A 15623-nucleotide genomic window follows, 5' to 3' on the forward strand; every position below is an offset into this window, starting at 1 on the left:
CCAGATGGATGTACGGTGTCAGCGCAGAGCATCCAAATGTGTGTTTCCTCGATCTGTTGTGACATTCTGAGGCGTTCGCTCATCAGTCACCGCTTTATCATGCGGTGGTTAAACATGTGTGAATCTCACTGTCAGTCTCTCACGCTGACACTGATGTCCACTGGTGGACGCTGTGCCACGTCCTCCACGTCACGTTGTTGCTCATGTGAGGAAGTCGTTTAACACTGGTGACAGCGGTTGTTATTGTCAGGGGGACCTGACACTCTTTCCCTCTCTCACCCTTCACACACACACACACTAACTGCTGCATGGCAAACCAGTTGACATGGCTCTTGATAACTGGAGCATTTGTGAATTGTTTGTGTGTCAGTGTCATGTTGCTTGCTGAGGGTTTTTTCTGAGAAAGAAAAGGTGTGTTCCTCCTCTCAGAGGTCGAGAGGTGACGTGCCTGTGTCACTGTGAAATCAGTCCTGTTCTCATTAAAGTGGCTCAAATGAACGTTTTAATAGCTTTTTGACATTCCAGTCTTCAGTATTGATACCGGTGTCACGGTGGATGAAACTATAATCCCATGTGAGTCCATGTGAGACTCATCAGTCAGTTAGTACCAACCACAGCCTCTACATAACGATAGTAGCCTTGTGTTGCCGTGCCAATACCCGTTGTCACTTGGCACATTTTTTGGGGGGGCTGGGTCACAACCCTCCTCCTCCTCCTCCTCCTCCTCCCTGCTGTTGTAAAAGCCTGTGGTCAGTTATCTCTGCTGTTCGCTGTGTGTTCTGCTAAAGACTGGACATTTGTGTAATCATGTCACCTGCACCACGGTGAGCTCTGGTGCGGCTCGGGCCACTGACTCTCAACACTACACCGTGTGTTTTTTGCTGTTGTATTTAAAGTGAATGCAAAGGAGGCGGAGCGTGCACCGTATCTGTGACACAATGTGCTTAAGATGTACCTGGCACCATTGTGATAAAGTGTCCACTTGTCTTGTATCTGCCAGTTGATGCTGCTCTGTGCTCTCCTGAAACTCTAAGCCAGATGTTTCTTTCTTACTTGCTTGCTTTTATGCTCTGTTGTGTTTAAGCACTCCTTGTTTTCACATGTTCTCCTAATATGTCGCTTTCTAAAAAAAAACCAAAAAGAGGTGAAATCAGATCCTTCAGTTCTGAATGTGTTGGCTGGACACATTATGGAAAACGTGCATCTTATAAACAAATCAAACTTGAACATGTTCACATGTGTATATGAGAATAAAGAGTATGTTCACTGCATAAATCAAGCGTTGTTGTTTTCAGTTCCTTGTGCAAATCTGCAGCAGTTCAGTTCTGCTTTTGTCTTTGTGGTGATTGTTGTGTCCAAGGTGTAATTTATGACCATACATCCTCCTGCATCTTAACCTCAAAACATTCGGCCACAGCGTCTCTCATGTTTTATCTGGAGAACCAGAGAAACCACACTCTGCCATTGTTTCCACAACAATGTGGATTTCTTCATCTTCGTTTTCCTGTTACCACAGTCACAGAGGGACTATGAAGTTCTCCCAGTGCTGGGCCTCTCTGCACATCATGTGTGGAGTTACCTTTTTTTTAAATGTTTTTTTATGGAGCTAAATTGAACAAAACTGGTTCTGTTGTAACACATAATCTGCTGGACGCTTTCGGGTGAACGCAGGATATGTTGTCCTTGCATCATTTCACTGGGATCACATCATCTCTCGTTTGTGCTGATGTAAAGAAGCGTTGAATTACATTTAAACTGACGGGGATGAGCCGCCACGCCCCCTTTTTCTTATCAGGGGTGAAGAAAAAACAGGGTTATCTGCGGCTGCGACGCTGTGTCAAACGTGGAAAACATGTGGGTGCAGCGAAAAGATAAGAAACCGTTTAGGACCGCTGCCTCTGACGCTGCAGCCTCACTTTCTTCCAGGCGGACAGAGATTAAATTGTTTTAGGGCCAAACTGGAGCTGACCTATAGAGGGGTCAATACTTGTGAGGCACATGTACTCGACTAATAATTAAAATAACAACAAAATGACATTTTAAATTGTCATTTAAAAAAAAAAAAGTCAAGAACAATGTGATCCATGAACGTTTGTGCGCTTTTACGCACGGCGCAGGTCACCTTCCTCATCCACGGCGCAAACACGTAAACATCAGTGAGCTCATGATTCCCGCCCATCATGAGCAGAGTGAGAAGTTTTGTTAGACTGCAACCCCCAAACCCCCCCAACACACACACACACTCACTGACTTGTAGTAGAAAGTAAACAGGACAGCTCTCCGCGCCTTATCGCTCACAAGCAGGCGCGTGACCGCGCTGCACTATCCGCGGCATCTCAAAGTGAAAAAACAAGCCTCCCCACTGTGAAAGCTGTGACGGACGCGCGTGTGTGGCAGCTTGTTCTCCAGTGATGCAGGTGGACAACAAAGAGCCACGGTGTTTGTGTTCACAGACGAGACACAAGGATGAGATGTGACCGCCTGAGCCGAGTGTTGGCACTTTACCTGATGCTGTGCGCCTTGCGGACAACTTCCATCGTCCAGGGCGCACGCGATTTCGAAAAGAAAGGTAAGAAAACGTGCTTTGTTTTTTTTTGTTTGATAATAATTTTAAAAAACGACATTTGAGAATTAATACATTGAGTCAATGCGACTCTGTTTTTGGCTGATTATCTCACATACTTGATGTCAAATGTCGAAATGTAGTGTCTATCGTGCTGAATGAAGAGCCAGAAAACCCAAAGTGCTTTGTTGAAGGCAAGAATGACTTCACGTGCTTTTGGGAGGAAGATGAGGAAAAGGCTGGATCTGTGGATCAGTACTCCTTCACATATGCATACCAGTAAGAAGGCTTACTTGGCTTAGAACGATTATTATAAGGATTAAAAAACTGTTAAACAGCTCAACCCATACTAGGACAGATCTTGAGGGGCCTCGTTGTTCACCGTGTGTCCTCTCGTCCTCACCAGATATGAAAACAGCAGCCAGTGTCCACTGAGAGCGCTGCCTGCTGCAGGTGGGAAGAAACTCTTCATCTGCCACCTGAATCAGTTCCAGATGTTTGAACGAATGTTCATCCGCGTTCACCGCGAGGGAATCATGATCCACAACCGCAGCCTCCTCATCGAGCTCACCTGTAAGTTGTTTGGTCTGGGATCCATGAATGTATTTAAGTGCCAGTGATGGATTATCTTACTTTTCATCTTTTTAAGCTGCTATAACTCACTGTTATTTCAAAGTTAGTCGTTGCGTCTGAGCAAAAAATTACTTTTTGTCACCAAAATGAGAAGCACTTTGTGATTCCTTGCACACACAGAGCCTCTGCTTATGTCACATGTGCTTCTTCAACTTAGAATTCAAGCTCTTCTCAGTCGACTCGCTCTTTGGACACAAACTGGTATTCTTGTGATTTTCATTCACTAACCACAAAGTCATCAACGTCGCTTATGAGCATCTAGTCTGGTCAAGCAGGGGCCGACATAGAGGAAAAAAAGTGGAAAAAACAACTATTTATAGCCGGTGGGAAATATAAGATATTCATTATGATATTAGACAGAATTGCAAAGTAAAAGTGCTTGTTTTGATATAAAATGATTCACAATAAAAACATATTTATGATGCACAAAAATGGAGAATTAAATTGAAAATTTACTAAATAATGAGGAGGATAATTGTGATTAAAACAGCTTAAATATATGCAATTTCATGTTGAGTGTAATACATTTAATAAAGCAATGATTACAATCGAATGTCTTATTACTATTATAAAAATATTGCCGGCAAATACATTTAGTCTTAAATTCTGTCTGTATTCCATCACCTCGCACAATGGTGGGCCGGCCGCATGTAATCGATTGGAGGGCCACATGTGGCCCCCGGGCCACCAGTTTGACACATGTGACTTAAAGCATTTTTCAGCTTACTGTTAATTTTATTTCATCAAATATTTTGGGTGTCAGCCGTTTACAGCGACACAGCTTTAAAATCAAGGGAAAAACCTCCCACTCCCACTCCCACTCTCTGCTCCACAGTCCTTCTTGACCCGCCCACTAACGTGACAGTGAACAGCACGGGGAAGCAAGGCCAGCTCAACGTGAGCTGGGTGCCGCCTTCTCTCAAGTACATGGACGACAGCATGGTGTACGAGATCAGATATGCGCCAGCAGACAGCCGTGTGGCACAGGTACGCTGCTGCTGCTGCTGCTGCTTACCCCCCAAACATTGACTGTCTGTCACATTAGATTATGGACCGCACTGATACGTTGAGGACTCTCACAGGTGGAGGAGGCACGAGCCGGCTCAGAGTTGATCCTGACGGGTCTGCAGCCGGCCACCGCGTACAAGGTGCAAGTGCGCGCGAAGCTGGATGGGATGAGCTACAACGGCTATTGGAGTGCCTGGAGTGAGACGGTGTTCATGGAAACACTGCCTGCAGGTGAGACTTCATTCATTCATTCATTCATTCATTCATTCATTCATTCATTCACAAAAGCTGTACAAGTTATATAATCATTAAAGAGGATTATGTGACTTTACTGATCTGTGATGGCTCCTCCAGAATTCGACCCACTCATCGCGTCGCTGACTCTCGTCATCGTCTTCATCCTCATGGTGCTGTCGCTCACGATGCTTCTGTCTCATCGCAGGTTGGTCCCACGAGGATCGGGACACATTATCTCATCACATTCAAATTCATGGCCAACTTTGCACACTGAGAGTTTTTTTATTTCATTTTCTGTGTCTGTGCTCCTTTTCTGCAGCTTTCTCTCAAAGAAGATTTGGCCCATTATTCCAACTCCAGACAGCAAGTTCCAGGGGCTTTTTACTGTTTATGGTGGGAACTTTCAGGTGAGAAGTCTCCAGCCACACTAATGATGGTGCTTTAGCATCATTTAGCTCATTTATCATTTATCTGCCTGGCTTTATTGTCTCTTTTCCTCCAACTGTTCTACTGCAGAATTAACATTAACTTTCGCAGGACAATGTTTATAAATCAAGTGAAAAGCAGAAGCTCATTTTCTTTTTGACAGCAGCTCTATCGCCCCTGTGTGGCTATTGAGTAAATTGCTATTTCTATTATGATCTATGGTCTGGACACTGGTGTGAGAACATTCGATGGTTGCTGTTGTTTTACGGTCTCTTTTCTCTTGTTGTTGTTGTACAGGAGTGGTTGGGACACACCAATGGAGGCTTGTGGGTGACGCCGGCTCTCCTCTACTCCGAGGAGCGGCCCGCTCCCCTGGAGGTGCTCTCGGAGCTAATCCCCCGTCCCTCACTGCCCTCCCCACCTCTGCCACCCAAGCTTTCCAGAGCTTTGCGTACGGACAAGAAAGAGGGCAAGAAAGGGCAGGATGAGAGAGAGCCGGCGGAGAGAGGCAATTCAGCTCAGACAGACGGATGGAGAGCAGCAGCAGCAGCATCAGCACCATCAGCACCACACGACCACTGGCTGGTGGACCGCTTACGGGCCCTCCACCAGCTGCCCATGCCCTGCTCTCAGTCCTCTCTGCTGGAGTCTCAGGACACCTACGTCACCCTCAGCAATCACAATGAGAGTGAGCACCAGGATGACACTCTGGAGGAGGCATTACCCCTCGAGGTGCTGTTTGCTCCCAGAAAACGAGAACTGTGTGAATCCCACTCTGACCTGGGCTCCGGGCAGCAGAGCTCCGGGTCAGGTCGTCTGTCGTCACAGTCCAGCTTTGAGTACCCGAACCAGGCGTGGGCGAACAAAGGCCCCGGGTACACGTACATGGCAGTGGCAGATTCGGGGGTCTCCATGGATTACAGTTCCATGAGCAGATTTGACGACATTGGGAAAGTCGTGATCTACGCCAACGACTACAAGAACGAGATCCCCGCTCACAGACCGCCCGTCCTGCCGAGACAGCACGCCGTCCACGACGAGGGCTGAGAACCAGGGCCGCACAGCAGGGCTGCACAGACTTGATCTGGAAATTCACCCAAAACAACAAAGCCTCATATCAACTGTTAAGACGGGAGGTTTTTTTGGCTCTGACAGAAACAAACTCCTACTTAGTGTAAGCTGAAGGACTCACATCTTTAGCTTTAGCCAAATCGTTCCTGATCTGTACTTTTCCACCACTATTACACGGGAATGGCAGCTGTGGTTTATGCCAAATACTGATCAGTGTTAAAGGTTTGTATGTTGGTCTCTCAGTGTCCTGTAGATCAGATCAGGATGTTGTTGTTTTTTGTTTTAATATCATTTACAAATTGAAGCTGAAATGAAATATGTGTGTTTGAGCTTTTTTGCTATTTTGATGGTATCCTTTGCTCTTCTTAGGCTTAAATAACAGCGTTAAGATAAATACACATTAGAAATATGTAAATGAACAACATGGACTCATGCACTTTTCCTTCTGCCGCTCTGACATGTCACACTTGACAGAATTGGATAAACTCTACAATTTTGAAATACAAATCCCGTGAAAAGACAAACCAGTAATGAAGTGATGATCCATCTCTGTGACCTCGATGTTTTGATTTGAATTCACATACATGAAGGCTGTAGGCTACTCAGTAAATAGACGTGATTGCATGTCATGTCTATACATTTCTGTTCTCTACGTGAGATTTATTGACAATAATTGAACATAGAATGTCACCTCGTGCCTTACAAAGCTGATAAAACTGTATTTGTAAATAACTTTATGATGCTTTTTCTATTTTAACTGTTTTATTTTATTCTTTTTTTATTCTAAATTCAAAGGCTTAAGCTTACTTTTTTTTTTTAACTATAACTTTACGATTCAAATGTCACCATTATACAACAAATGCTATATTTTCTAATTAGTGTTTTACTTAGCGTTAAGAAGCAGAATATTTCCTTTACTGTTTGTCTTCTTTAAACATTTGGATTATTATTTTCTGTGGGCAAGTATTAAGTATAAGTAAATTAATAACTGTACCCACTTCAGTTCAGTATTTCACACACAGTTCTCACTAACAAGTGGTTCACAGAAAGTGGGAGAGGACAGGGGAACAACTACTAATACTCTACAATGTACAAATATGTGTTTACTTGTAATATACAGTGAATTTCTCTCTGACTCATTGTTTTCATGAGTTTGTCCTTAAGTTCATGATTTCTTTGCCTGCTGGTGTCAGAAAAAATACAACGTTTTCAACGAGAATCTCTTATAATAGATTAAAATAATGTCTTAAAATAGACAAAACTAAAGAAAAAAAGATTCTGTGAGTGATATATATATATATATATATATATATACACGTATATATAAGATAAGATAATACTTTATTGTCCTTTTGCACAAAAAATTGAAAAGTATAAGGAATGAAGGAATGATTGTATCGGTTCTTTCTACAGCTGCTAATCTTGAACCAGAACACGAGAGGCAACGTTGTGACTCTTCCTTTTTGATTCATAGTTACATCATAGACATATAAGGTATAACATTCAACTCACAAAAATATGTATATATGTGAATCGTGTTTGTGTAACTTGTCTCTTCTCTTTCTTCTGTATTCCACTCATCTTAGTATCTTAAAGCTGTGGTGCTTTGAGGCTACGTACGTACGATATGTACGTCTACATGTAAACACTGACAGTATAGATCATTAAGAAGATAATGACACTTTAAACAGACAACAGTGAAAATGGAGTGTGAAAGCTGTGAATGTGTGGATGTGTGTTTATGGCCTCTTGTTTGTTGAGTGGAAAAATAATAGAACACACTTGTTTGAGTTAGGTTTGAAGATGTTTCACCTCACATCTAAGAGGCTTCTTCACTTCTGAATAACTGGTGGAATCATCCTGGTATTTTGCGTCTGTAGGTTGATAGACAGTGCAGGTTCACCCCCCCCCCCTTGACCAGTTCCCTTGACCAGTTCCAGGTTATTATTTTCACCTGAGTCCAGGTGTGACAGAGGGTTGTTAGGGTCACCTGTTGAGAGGCTAAAACCCAGGTGAAACATCTTCACACTTAACTCAACCAAGTTCAGTTGCCTCCAGCGATTCTGGTGAGTTAACACTTCACTGCTCCATAAAGTGTGTCCCTCTTCTGCCGTTAACTCCAACCCAAAGCCTGATTTGAAAAATGCAAAAATGCAAAAAAAAAGAAAGTGGGCTGAGTCCTGAAAGAGGGAGAGGAGGAGGGAGCAGAGCAGTTAGGGGGCGTGGCCTGGTGGTGATGTGTGACAACAAGTCACAGCTGCAACACAGCGACTAACAGCCTGTGGCAAAAATGTGAACGCAGTAGCTGGTATTTGACCAGAGAGAGGGAGTAGATATCACAACATATACAGTCAAATGTCAATACTTTACACTAAACTTTCATATGAAAAAAGTGGTTTAACACACTTTCAGATCTGACAGATGGATCACATTCTTGTTTCAAAATCCTGTACCCCTTCAGGTATTTGACCTCCACCCATGTAAACATTTTTTTAATTTTTTAATTCTTTATTTATTTTATTGTGAATTAAGACTGTGTCAAACCTTGGGTTTGTTTTAGTTTCATTTGTTTGCGGTTATGAAGCTCATTGGCGTATGTTCAGATATGATGATTGTTCTCTTATCAACCATCAAGACTGATGATATGATATCTCACCTATCTTTACAAAGTCTGTCCTCCAACTTACCTGATGAGTCACTGGCTGCGGTAACCTGGGAAACAGAGTCCAGAGAGTAGCAAGCACAACAGGGGCCAACCCAGTAAACACCTGGTAAAAGCCCCCACAAAGATCATCTTATCTGTGCATTTGGTGCATCTGTGCAACGTTCCACATTTCTGAAACCTGAAAATTAAAACCAAACCAAAGTATCATAACCAATAAATAGATGAACACTAAGATCAATAAGAACTATAGGAGAATTTCCTGTGATGGAAGATTAGATTTGATGTTCTTCAGTGAATTCATGTTCTTTTTACTACTCTTCTGCTGAGAAAGAGGGGGAGAGAGAGAGAGAGAGAGAGACTCTGATTCACAAAAACCTCCATCTCTCTCCCTCTGCAGCCTCCTCCTCCTCTTGTGACTCATGTGGCTGTTTCAGCACCTCGGACAGCGCACCATCTGATAGGCTGCAGCCTGTCAGCGGCCAATGTCTGGATCAGCAGCAGCATCTCTGCCGCAGCCAATCAGAAGCCGCCATTTCTCCCCTGCATCCAACCCGAACATGCACATGCCCGCATCTCTCTCTAATCCCCCCGCCCCCCCTCCCTCTCTCCTTCTCTCTCTCGCGCGCGCAGGGTTTCATAGCTGATGGTCTAAGCCGCAGTCTATTTTTGGATTTCATAGTAGCCATTTCCCCCCCTCTCTCTTGTTTTTTTTTATTTTTTATTAACGCCATTGTGTTGATTAAGGAACGCGTTGTTTTATATATATATGTGTGTGTGTGTGTGTGTGTGACGAGGTAAGTCACCATCACATCAGTAGCGTGACATTAACAGCCGTGACCGTGTCGGTTTCCCACTCCTCAATGGAAGACATCTTCCCACGCTCGGGAGTGAAGCTCGTGCCGCATCTGTTGTGCATCAGTATTCCCATCGAGGAGCGGGGGAATTCTCTACAGATGAAGATTTGAAAATTACAAAAAAATCTAATCAAAAAGACAGGAGGAGGGAGGCAGCAGCAGCAGCCGCCGCCTGCAACGCTGGGGTTTTACGTTTGTCATCAGGGTCCGATCCGTTTTTCACGGCCTGGACCCTCTGGTGGTGTGGACAGCAGCGGGTGGGAAGCGTTCTGACTCCTTCACCGCATATTCCCACAAGATAAGGAGGCAAGTCAATGGATTTTAAAGGAAGAAACAACTGATCAGAAGGTAGGACATGCACAGAGGGGGGTTATTTTTTTTTTACAGCACATGACACAAATCTGTATTTTTCTGGACCTGCAAAGGATGAGTAAAGCCCACAGAGAAGGCCCTGAGATGATAAAAAAAATAAAAAATACCCAACAGCACAGACATGATTCCATCACCATCATTTAATGCACCAGTGCGGCACCAGGCTTCTGTTTCCCACATGAATCTGTTCAAAAGAATACATGATGCACAGTAAACACCATCACCATTGCATTGTGTTTGTTTAGACTGTTGCATGGCTGATGTTTGTGAAGCTGCCTTATGTTGGAGGGGGGTGGGGGTGTGAGGGGGGGTAGGGGGCGTTTTCCAGGCTTCCATTTTGAAGCTAAGATGGATGCTTGTGCACACTTGTTTCTTAATGCCTCTGTGGCCTTATCTACAGTCTTATATAACGACCTGACGAGCAGCAGTAGGTGGGCGACACTGGGGACAGGACACAGTTCTGGTGAAATAAGCGCGGTGAGACATTCTGTGTGTGTGTGTTATGTGAGGAGACTTAATTACACACATTAAAGCTCCATCAGTGATTAAAACCCCACTGGAAACCAAAGTGGTTGTTGCTGATGTTCTTCGTGGACGCTCAGTGTCAGGGACAGGAAGCAGGGAGATGCTGTGTTCTCAAAGGCAGCAATTTATGCAACAACAGATTTTCTATTCCAGTTTCAGGCATGTTGTCTCTAAGATTAAAAAGAAAAGGGGAGGGGCTTGCATGCAATGTTTTCAATCAATCAATTGTTTATTTATAAAGCACTTTACTATACTGTATCTGCAAGTATCTGTATCAATAAATTAGCAGGAAACCATAAGGAAAACTAATGAAATAAGAGGGAAAGTGTCACTGGGCTGCTGAATATTAAAAGCCATTCTAAATAAATATGTTCAGTTAAGGTCAGTGATAAAAAAAAACACAGATCAGGTGTTAACCTGTTCCAGAGGTTAGGAACAGTCACTCTAACTCTAACCTGATGAGCGTAAAACTCTCATGTAAACGGCCAATGTTTTGTTAAGTTGTAATAGAAGAATACTGTATCTAAGGTATTCTTTAAAATGTATTCTTCACAACATTGGACAACGTTTTGGTTCTCTCAATGTTTAGGGAAAGTTAGGCTCCCACCTACTCCTAACAGTGTAAATTTTCCCTTCTTATCTTATCTTATCTTAATCTTATCTTACCTTAACCCTCAGGGAAAGTTTTTGGTTTGGTTGTAACCTTAGGAGGACGATCTTTGAACATTGTGTGTAAGTAGGGCTGCTGGTCAGGAAATCAGAAAACTCCACCATAAATAGGAGGAAAAAATTAATTAATAATAAATAAAATTAATAATTAAAATAAATGAAACCAAACTTTAAATAAACTGCAATCCTTGTGATGACATGTCCCTATCAATTAAATTCAAGTCCCCAAACCTCAGCAACAATGATAGGAAAAAATACATTCATTCTAGCTTTTTGTGCAGTTATGAGTCATATTCTATAAAATCATCCTGAGGTGAAGCCCTGGGAAAAATTGTATCCTGAATGAATGAAAGAAACAGAAACCCACTCTCTACTGTAGGCTGAGTAAGACTATGACGTGTTTAAAAGTGTCAGCTTTTAAGTGAACCTTGATTTTGTTACAAAAAGTCATCATCCAGGATGACAAACCTTTTCCTGGAGCTTTCAAGATCTCATGTCAGGATCTTTGTCTTTGAGGATTGAGTTTGTTCATTTGTGATGAGAGCAGCAAATCAAGCAAGAAATCTGTGGTTGAAGCCAGTTGTAAGGTTTCTCTCCTCATAAGAATGGTTACAACAAGTTCACAATATAATATGTATCATGATTTTGTGACAGTATCCACACTATGATATGAGTAGCTTGAGACTCTTATGTAACTTTAAGTGCTCGTCTCTATGAAGAAAGCTGGGAAAAGGTGTTTTAATTCAAGTGTGTCAAACACAGGTTTTTAGACATGTATCTCTCACCTTCTAAATCCTTAGTTGTCCACGACCAAAAAATGCTCTCGCTTTAGTTTTCACAGTAAACATCTTGAAATCTCTTGAGCTGTCACGCTGTCATGAGGAAGCAGGGTTGAATCAGGATGTGACCTCGTACACAGTGTTACTGGCATTCCCCAACATTTAGGTCACAGCAGTCTGGCACAGAGTCTGCATATTGGAGGGTTTTTGTCAGTCCAGCAAAATGAACCCACCTGGGACCATGATCTCTGTATTACTCACTTCACAAACTGCAGTTTCTGCTCAGAAGACGTGTGGTTTGATAATGTCACAGGTCCATGACTGTCAGGAAACACCTCTGTTATCATGACAAGTTTCATCCCATCATCTTATCAGTTTGCTCTGTTGTCATGGTAGCTTGGACATCGGGGACAGCGCCATGATAGTAGCCAGTCATGAAAACTAAGCATCCATCCCTAAATAATTGAAATGAATCTCTATAACAAATACAAACTACTAACACTACTTCCTGTTGTTTTCCCACAGCTTTGACTTCCTCTAGAAGTGTCACTTTAATCTTCTCAAAGCTCGCTCAAAGAGCTTTCTCACCCCACTACTCCCTACTCCACTGTGTCGCTACCTGTTGCAAGGCATCATGGGTACAGTGCTGTCGTTGTCTCCCAGCTACCGGAAGGCGGCGCTGTTCGAGGACGGCCCGGCTACAGTGGGCCACTACACAGCCGTGCAGAACAGCAAGAATGCCAAGGACGCTGCCGCAGCTGCAAAGTCCCTCAAACGGCCTTCCATTATTAGCGTGCTGCCATGGAAACGAATCGTGGCTGTGTCGGCGAAGAGGAAGGGCTCCAAGAAGCTGCAGTCAGAGGGCGGGGACGGCGGGAAGGGGAGCTCCCCGGAAGGTCACGCCACCGCCACATCCGGCTCGGCCTCCAACAGTCTGAAGCTGAAGAAGTCGCAGTCCTGTGCGAACCTTTCATCTTACACATCCAGCCAGGACCCCGCGACCACCACGACCACTACCTCCTCTCACCTGCCCACCTCTAAGACCCTGGCTAATGTAGCTACTGTAGCTGTCAAAAAGAATTCCCTCACAGGCTCTGGGATCCAGCCATCTACTGCAGCAGGCACGCCGAAACGTGTCATTGTCCAGGTAACTCTTTATTTTCTTCTGTCACGGAGAAATTGTGATTTAAAATTATTGTTAGCACAATCAGTTTAACGAGTCATTAACAGCGTTACACAAACCCATTTTAATGGCGTAAATTTTTCGCGAGATTAACGTTCTTTTTGGTAGAGAAAAAAAAATGTAGTTTTTTTTCACATGCTGTACAACTAGTAACATTAGAAAAACTACAACACCACAACGGATCTAGCTAGACTGAAAACAAAAAAACAGGCACACGAGCCTGCCAGAGAGTATAGGCTAACGTTACGTTTCGAGTGGATGGCGAGCGCTGTGCGCTTCTCCGTCTCCAAGCGGGCTCTCCGTACCCAACGCAGCCTGGATTATTTCTCAACGCACTCCCCACATCCAAGTAATGATGTATGCAGTGTTACCAACCAAGCTGGCAGACCCCCGAACTGTAGTAAGGAGACCACAGAAGACAGCTAGCTGCTTTAGCTCGGATTAGCATGTTACGGCAACAACACATTAAACCCCGGGACCCTTTTATTATTGTGCGGCTCTCACAATTAGAGGAATAACTCAAAATATGCAGGGTGACAGAGATATTGTCATTGAGATAATATATATGAGGGGGCTTGTGCACCTGGTAAGGATGCATCCTGGACGCCTCCCTGGTGAGGTGTTCAGGACACGTCCCACTGGGAGGAGGCCTCGGGGAAGACCCAGGACTCGCTGGAGAGACTATGTCTCTCGTTTGGCCTGGGAACGCCTCGGGATTCCCCCAGAAGATCTTGATGAAGTGGCCGGGGAGAGGGAAGTCTGGGCTAACTTAAGCTTGCATCTTAAATACCTCATCCTTGCCTTATTTTTATCTTCCCTTCTCTCTCTCTCTCCTGCGTTCTTTTCTCAACCTAGGCTTCCACCAGTGAACTGATGCGCAGCCTGGGTGAGTTCCTGTGTCGACGCTGTTATCGTCTGAAGCGTCTCTCCCCGACGGATCCGGTGCTGTGGCTGCGCAGTGTGGACCGCTCCCTCCTCTTACAGGGCTGGCAGGACCAGGGCTTCATCACTCCGGCCAACGTAGTCTTCCTCTACATGCTGTGCCGCGACGTGGTCTCCGCCGAGGTGGCCTCCGAGCGGGAGCTGCAGGCCTCGCTGCTCACCTGCCTCTACCTGTCCTACTCCTACATGGGCAACGAGATCTCCTACCCGCTGAAGCCTTTCCTGGTGGAGGCAGAGAAGGAAGCCTTCTGGGACCGCTGCCTGGAGATCATCAACCGCATGAGTGGCAAGATGCTTCAGATCAACACCGACCCCCACTACTTCACCCAAGTGTTTGCCGACCTGAAGAACGAGAGCAAGAAAGAAGAGGAGAAGACCAAACTCCTCATAGGCCTCGACCGATAAGAGGGAGCTTGGAGGGGGGTGGGGGGGGAGTGAGTGAGTGTGGAGGGATAGATAGAAAGATTGGTTGTGGTGATCGGTGGAGTGACGGGTGGATAGTGCTACTTTGGGGCAGTGCTGTTGTCTGGCGTCTCTACTGGTTTACGATGAGTGAAATTTCTTATTTGCAACCCACGACAAAAAAAAAAGCTAGAGATTGAATCATTTCAGTTTGATAATGTGCCATTTAAACATTTTACCAAAACGCAAGAGATAAAATCAGGGTTGTTGAAGTGACTTGTTGCTGTCCTGAGTCTGAGATGAGTTAGAAACACCAGACAACACAGATATTCACATAAATAATGGTGAATGTTATTATAGAGATAAAAAAAAAAGGTATTGATATTGTGTGATAGGCATTTTCACCATAGGGGAAATGTCGGCGTAATTTAATGAAGAATCGCACTGCTGCATGAGGTCACCTCATAATATGTCCTTGCACATGACCGCCTGCTTATTGCCAACTCCATTTTTCCCTTTTCCCTACTTTCCTGCCTGAGCTTACTGCACTCACCAACACTAGCTGCGAGGCCCACTGTTGAAACCTAGAGAGCATTAACTCTCTTTAATTCCATGATATGGATGAGCGAGAATCAACCACGACCAAAATGTGAAAATTACATTTTACCAACCGCGTGCAATTGTACTATAGTGGATTAGTTTTATCCATGTGGAACATAAAGTACTGTATCTTCAGGAGAGTGTTTGGGTTCATCCAGCCAAATCTGCTATGAATTGGAAGATCAGTTGTTTTTCTGTTTTATAAGAGTATAAAATGCTAATTTTGGGAAGCTGAAAGTGTTAATTGTTACAGAAGCCGGAATGCAAACTGTTTACATTTACAAAATTGACAAGGGAAAATGCAATACTGACCCCCGAGGGCACATTTACACGAGGAATTGTTGAATTCCTTCCTGTCCCCTGCACTTTGTCTTGCAGTCCATATTGGTGCTGTATTGAATGATCACGAGCAAGAAAGAAAGAATTCTGCTTTAAAACACTGCGCTCGTGTTGTGTGCGTCATACGTATGAATATGAATGATTGGCAGAGCTGAGCTGATGTTCAGAGGCTGGATCACATGATCCATGTCAGCTGATGGCAAACATCAGAATGATAGGGAATGACTTGGCGTGCGGGTGTGTTGAGCGACGGGGGACAAAGTGCAAAATGTGACTTTTCCTCTTCTGCAGCAGCAGCAGCGTTAACGTTGCTGTCGCTGCTCGACACGAGGGACTGAGGTTTGAAGTGTCCAGC

The 15623-nt window shown here is 44.2% G+C and overlaps 2 protein-coding genes across 2 annotated transcripts; both read left to right on the top strand.

The window, feature by feature from the left end:
• Window positions 1–2255: 2255 nt before the first annotated feature.
• On the top strand, window positions 2256–7073 carry epor (erythropoietin receptor). The gene is made up of 8 exons (XM_058652535.1): window positions 2256–2569; window positions 2707–2842; window positions 2970–3136; window positions 4032–4183; window positions 4279–4435; window positions 4559–4646; window positions 4761–4848; window positions 5165–7073. The coding sequence occupies exons 1-8, from the start codon at window positions 2467–2469 to the stop codon at window positions 5912–5914; spliced, it is 1641 nt and encodes a 546-aa protein (XP_058508518.1). The 5' UTR covers window positions 2256–2466; the 3' UTR covers window positions 5915–7073.
• A 2138-nt stretch (window positions 7074–9211) lies between these two features.
• Window positions 9212–15472, top strand: LOC131475299 (cyclin-dependent kinase 5 activator 1-like). Its single transcript, XM_058653296.1, has 3 exons — window positions 9212–9805; window positions 12328–12949; window positions 13841–15472. The coding sequence occupies exons 2-3, from the start codon at window positions 12437–12439 to the stop codon at window positions 14330–14332; spliced, it is 1005 nt and encodes a 334-aa protein (XP_058509279.1). The 5' UTR covers window positions 9212–9805; window positions 12328–12436; the 3' UTR covers window positions 14333–15472.
• Window positions 15473–15623: the final 151 nt, after the last annotated feature.

Source organism: Solea solea, chromosome 16 (genome assembly GCF_958295425.1).
Source record: "Solea solea chromosome 16, fSolSol10.1, whole genome shotgun sequence".
Taxonomy (NCBI): Eukaryota; Metazoa; Chordata; class Actinopteri; order Pleuronectiformes; family Soleidae; genus Solea; species Solea solea.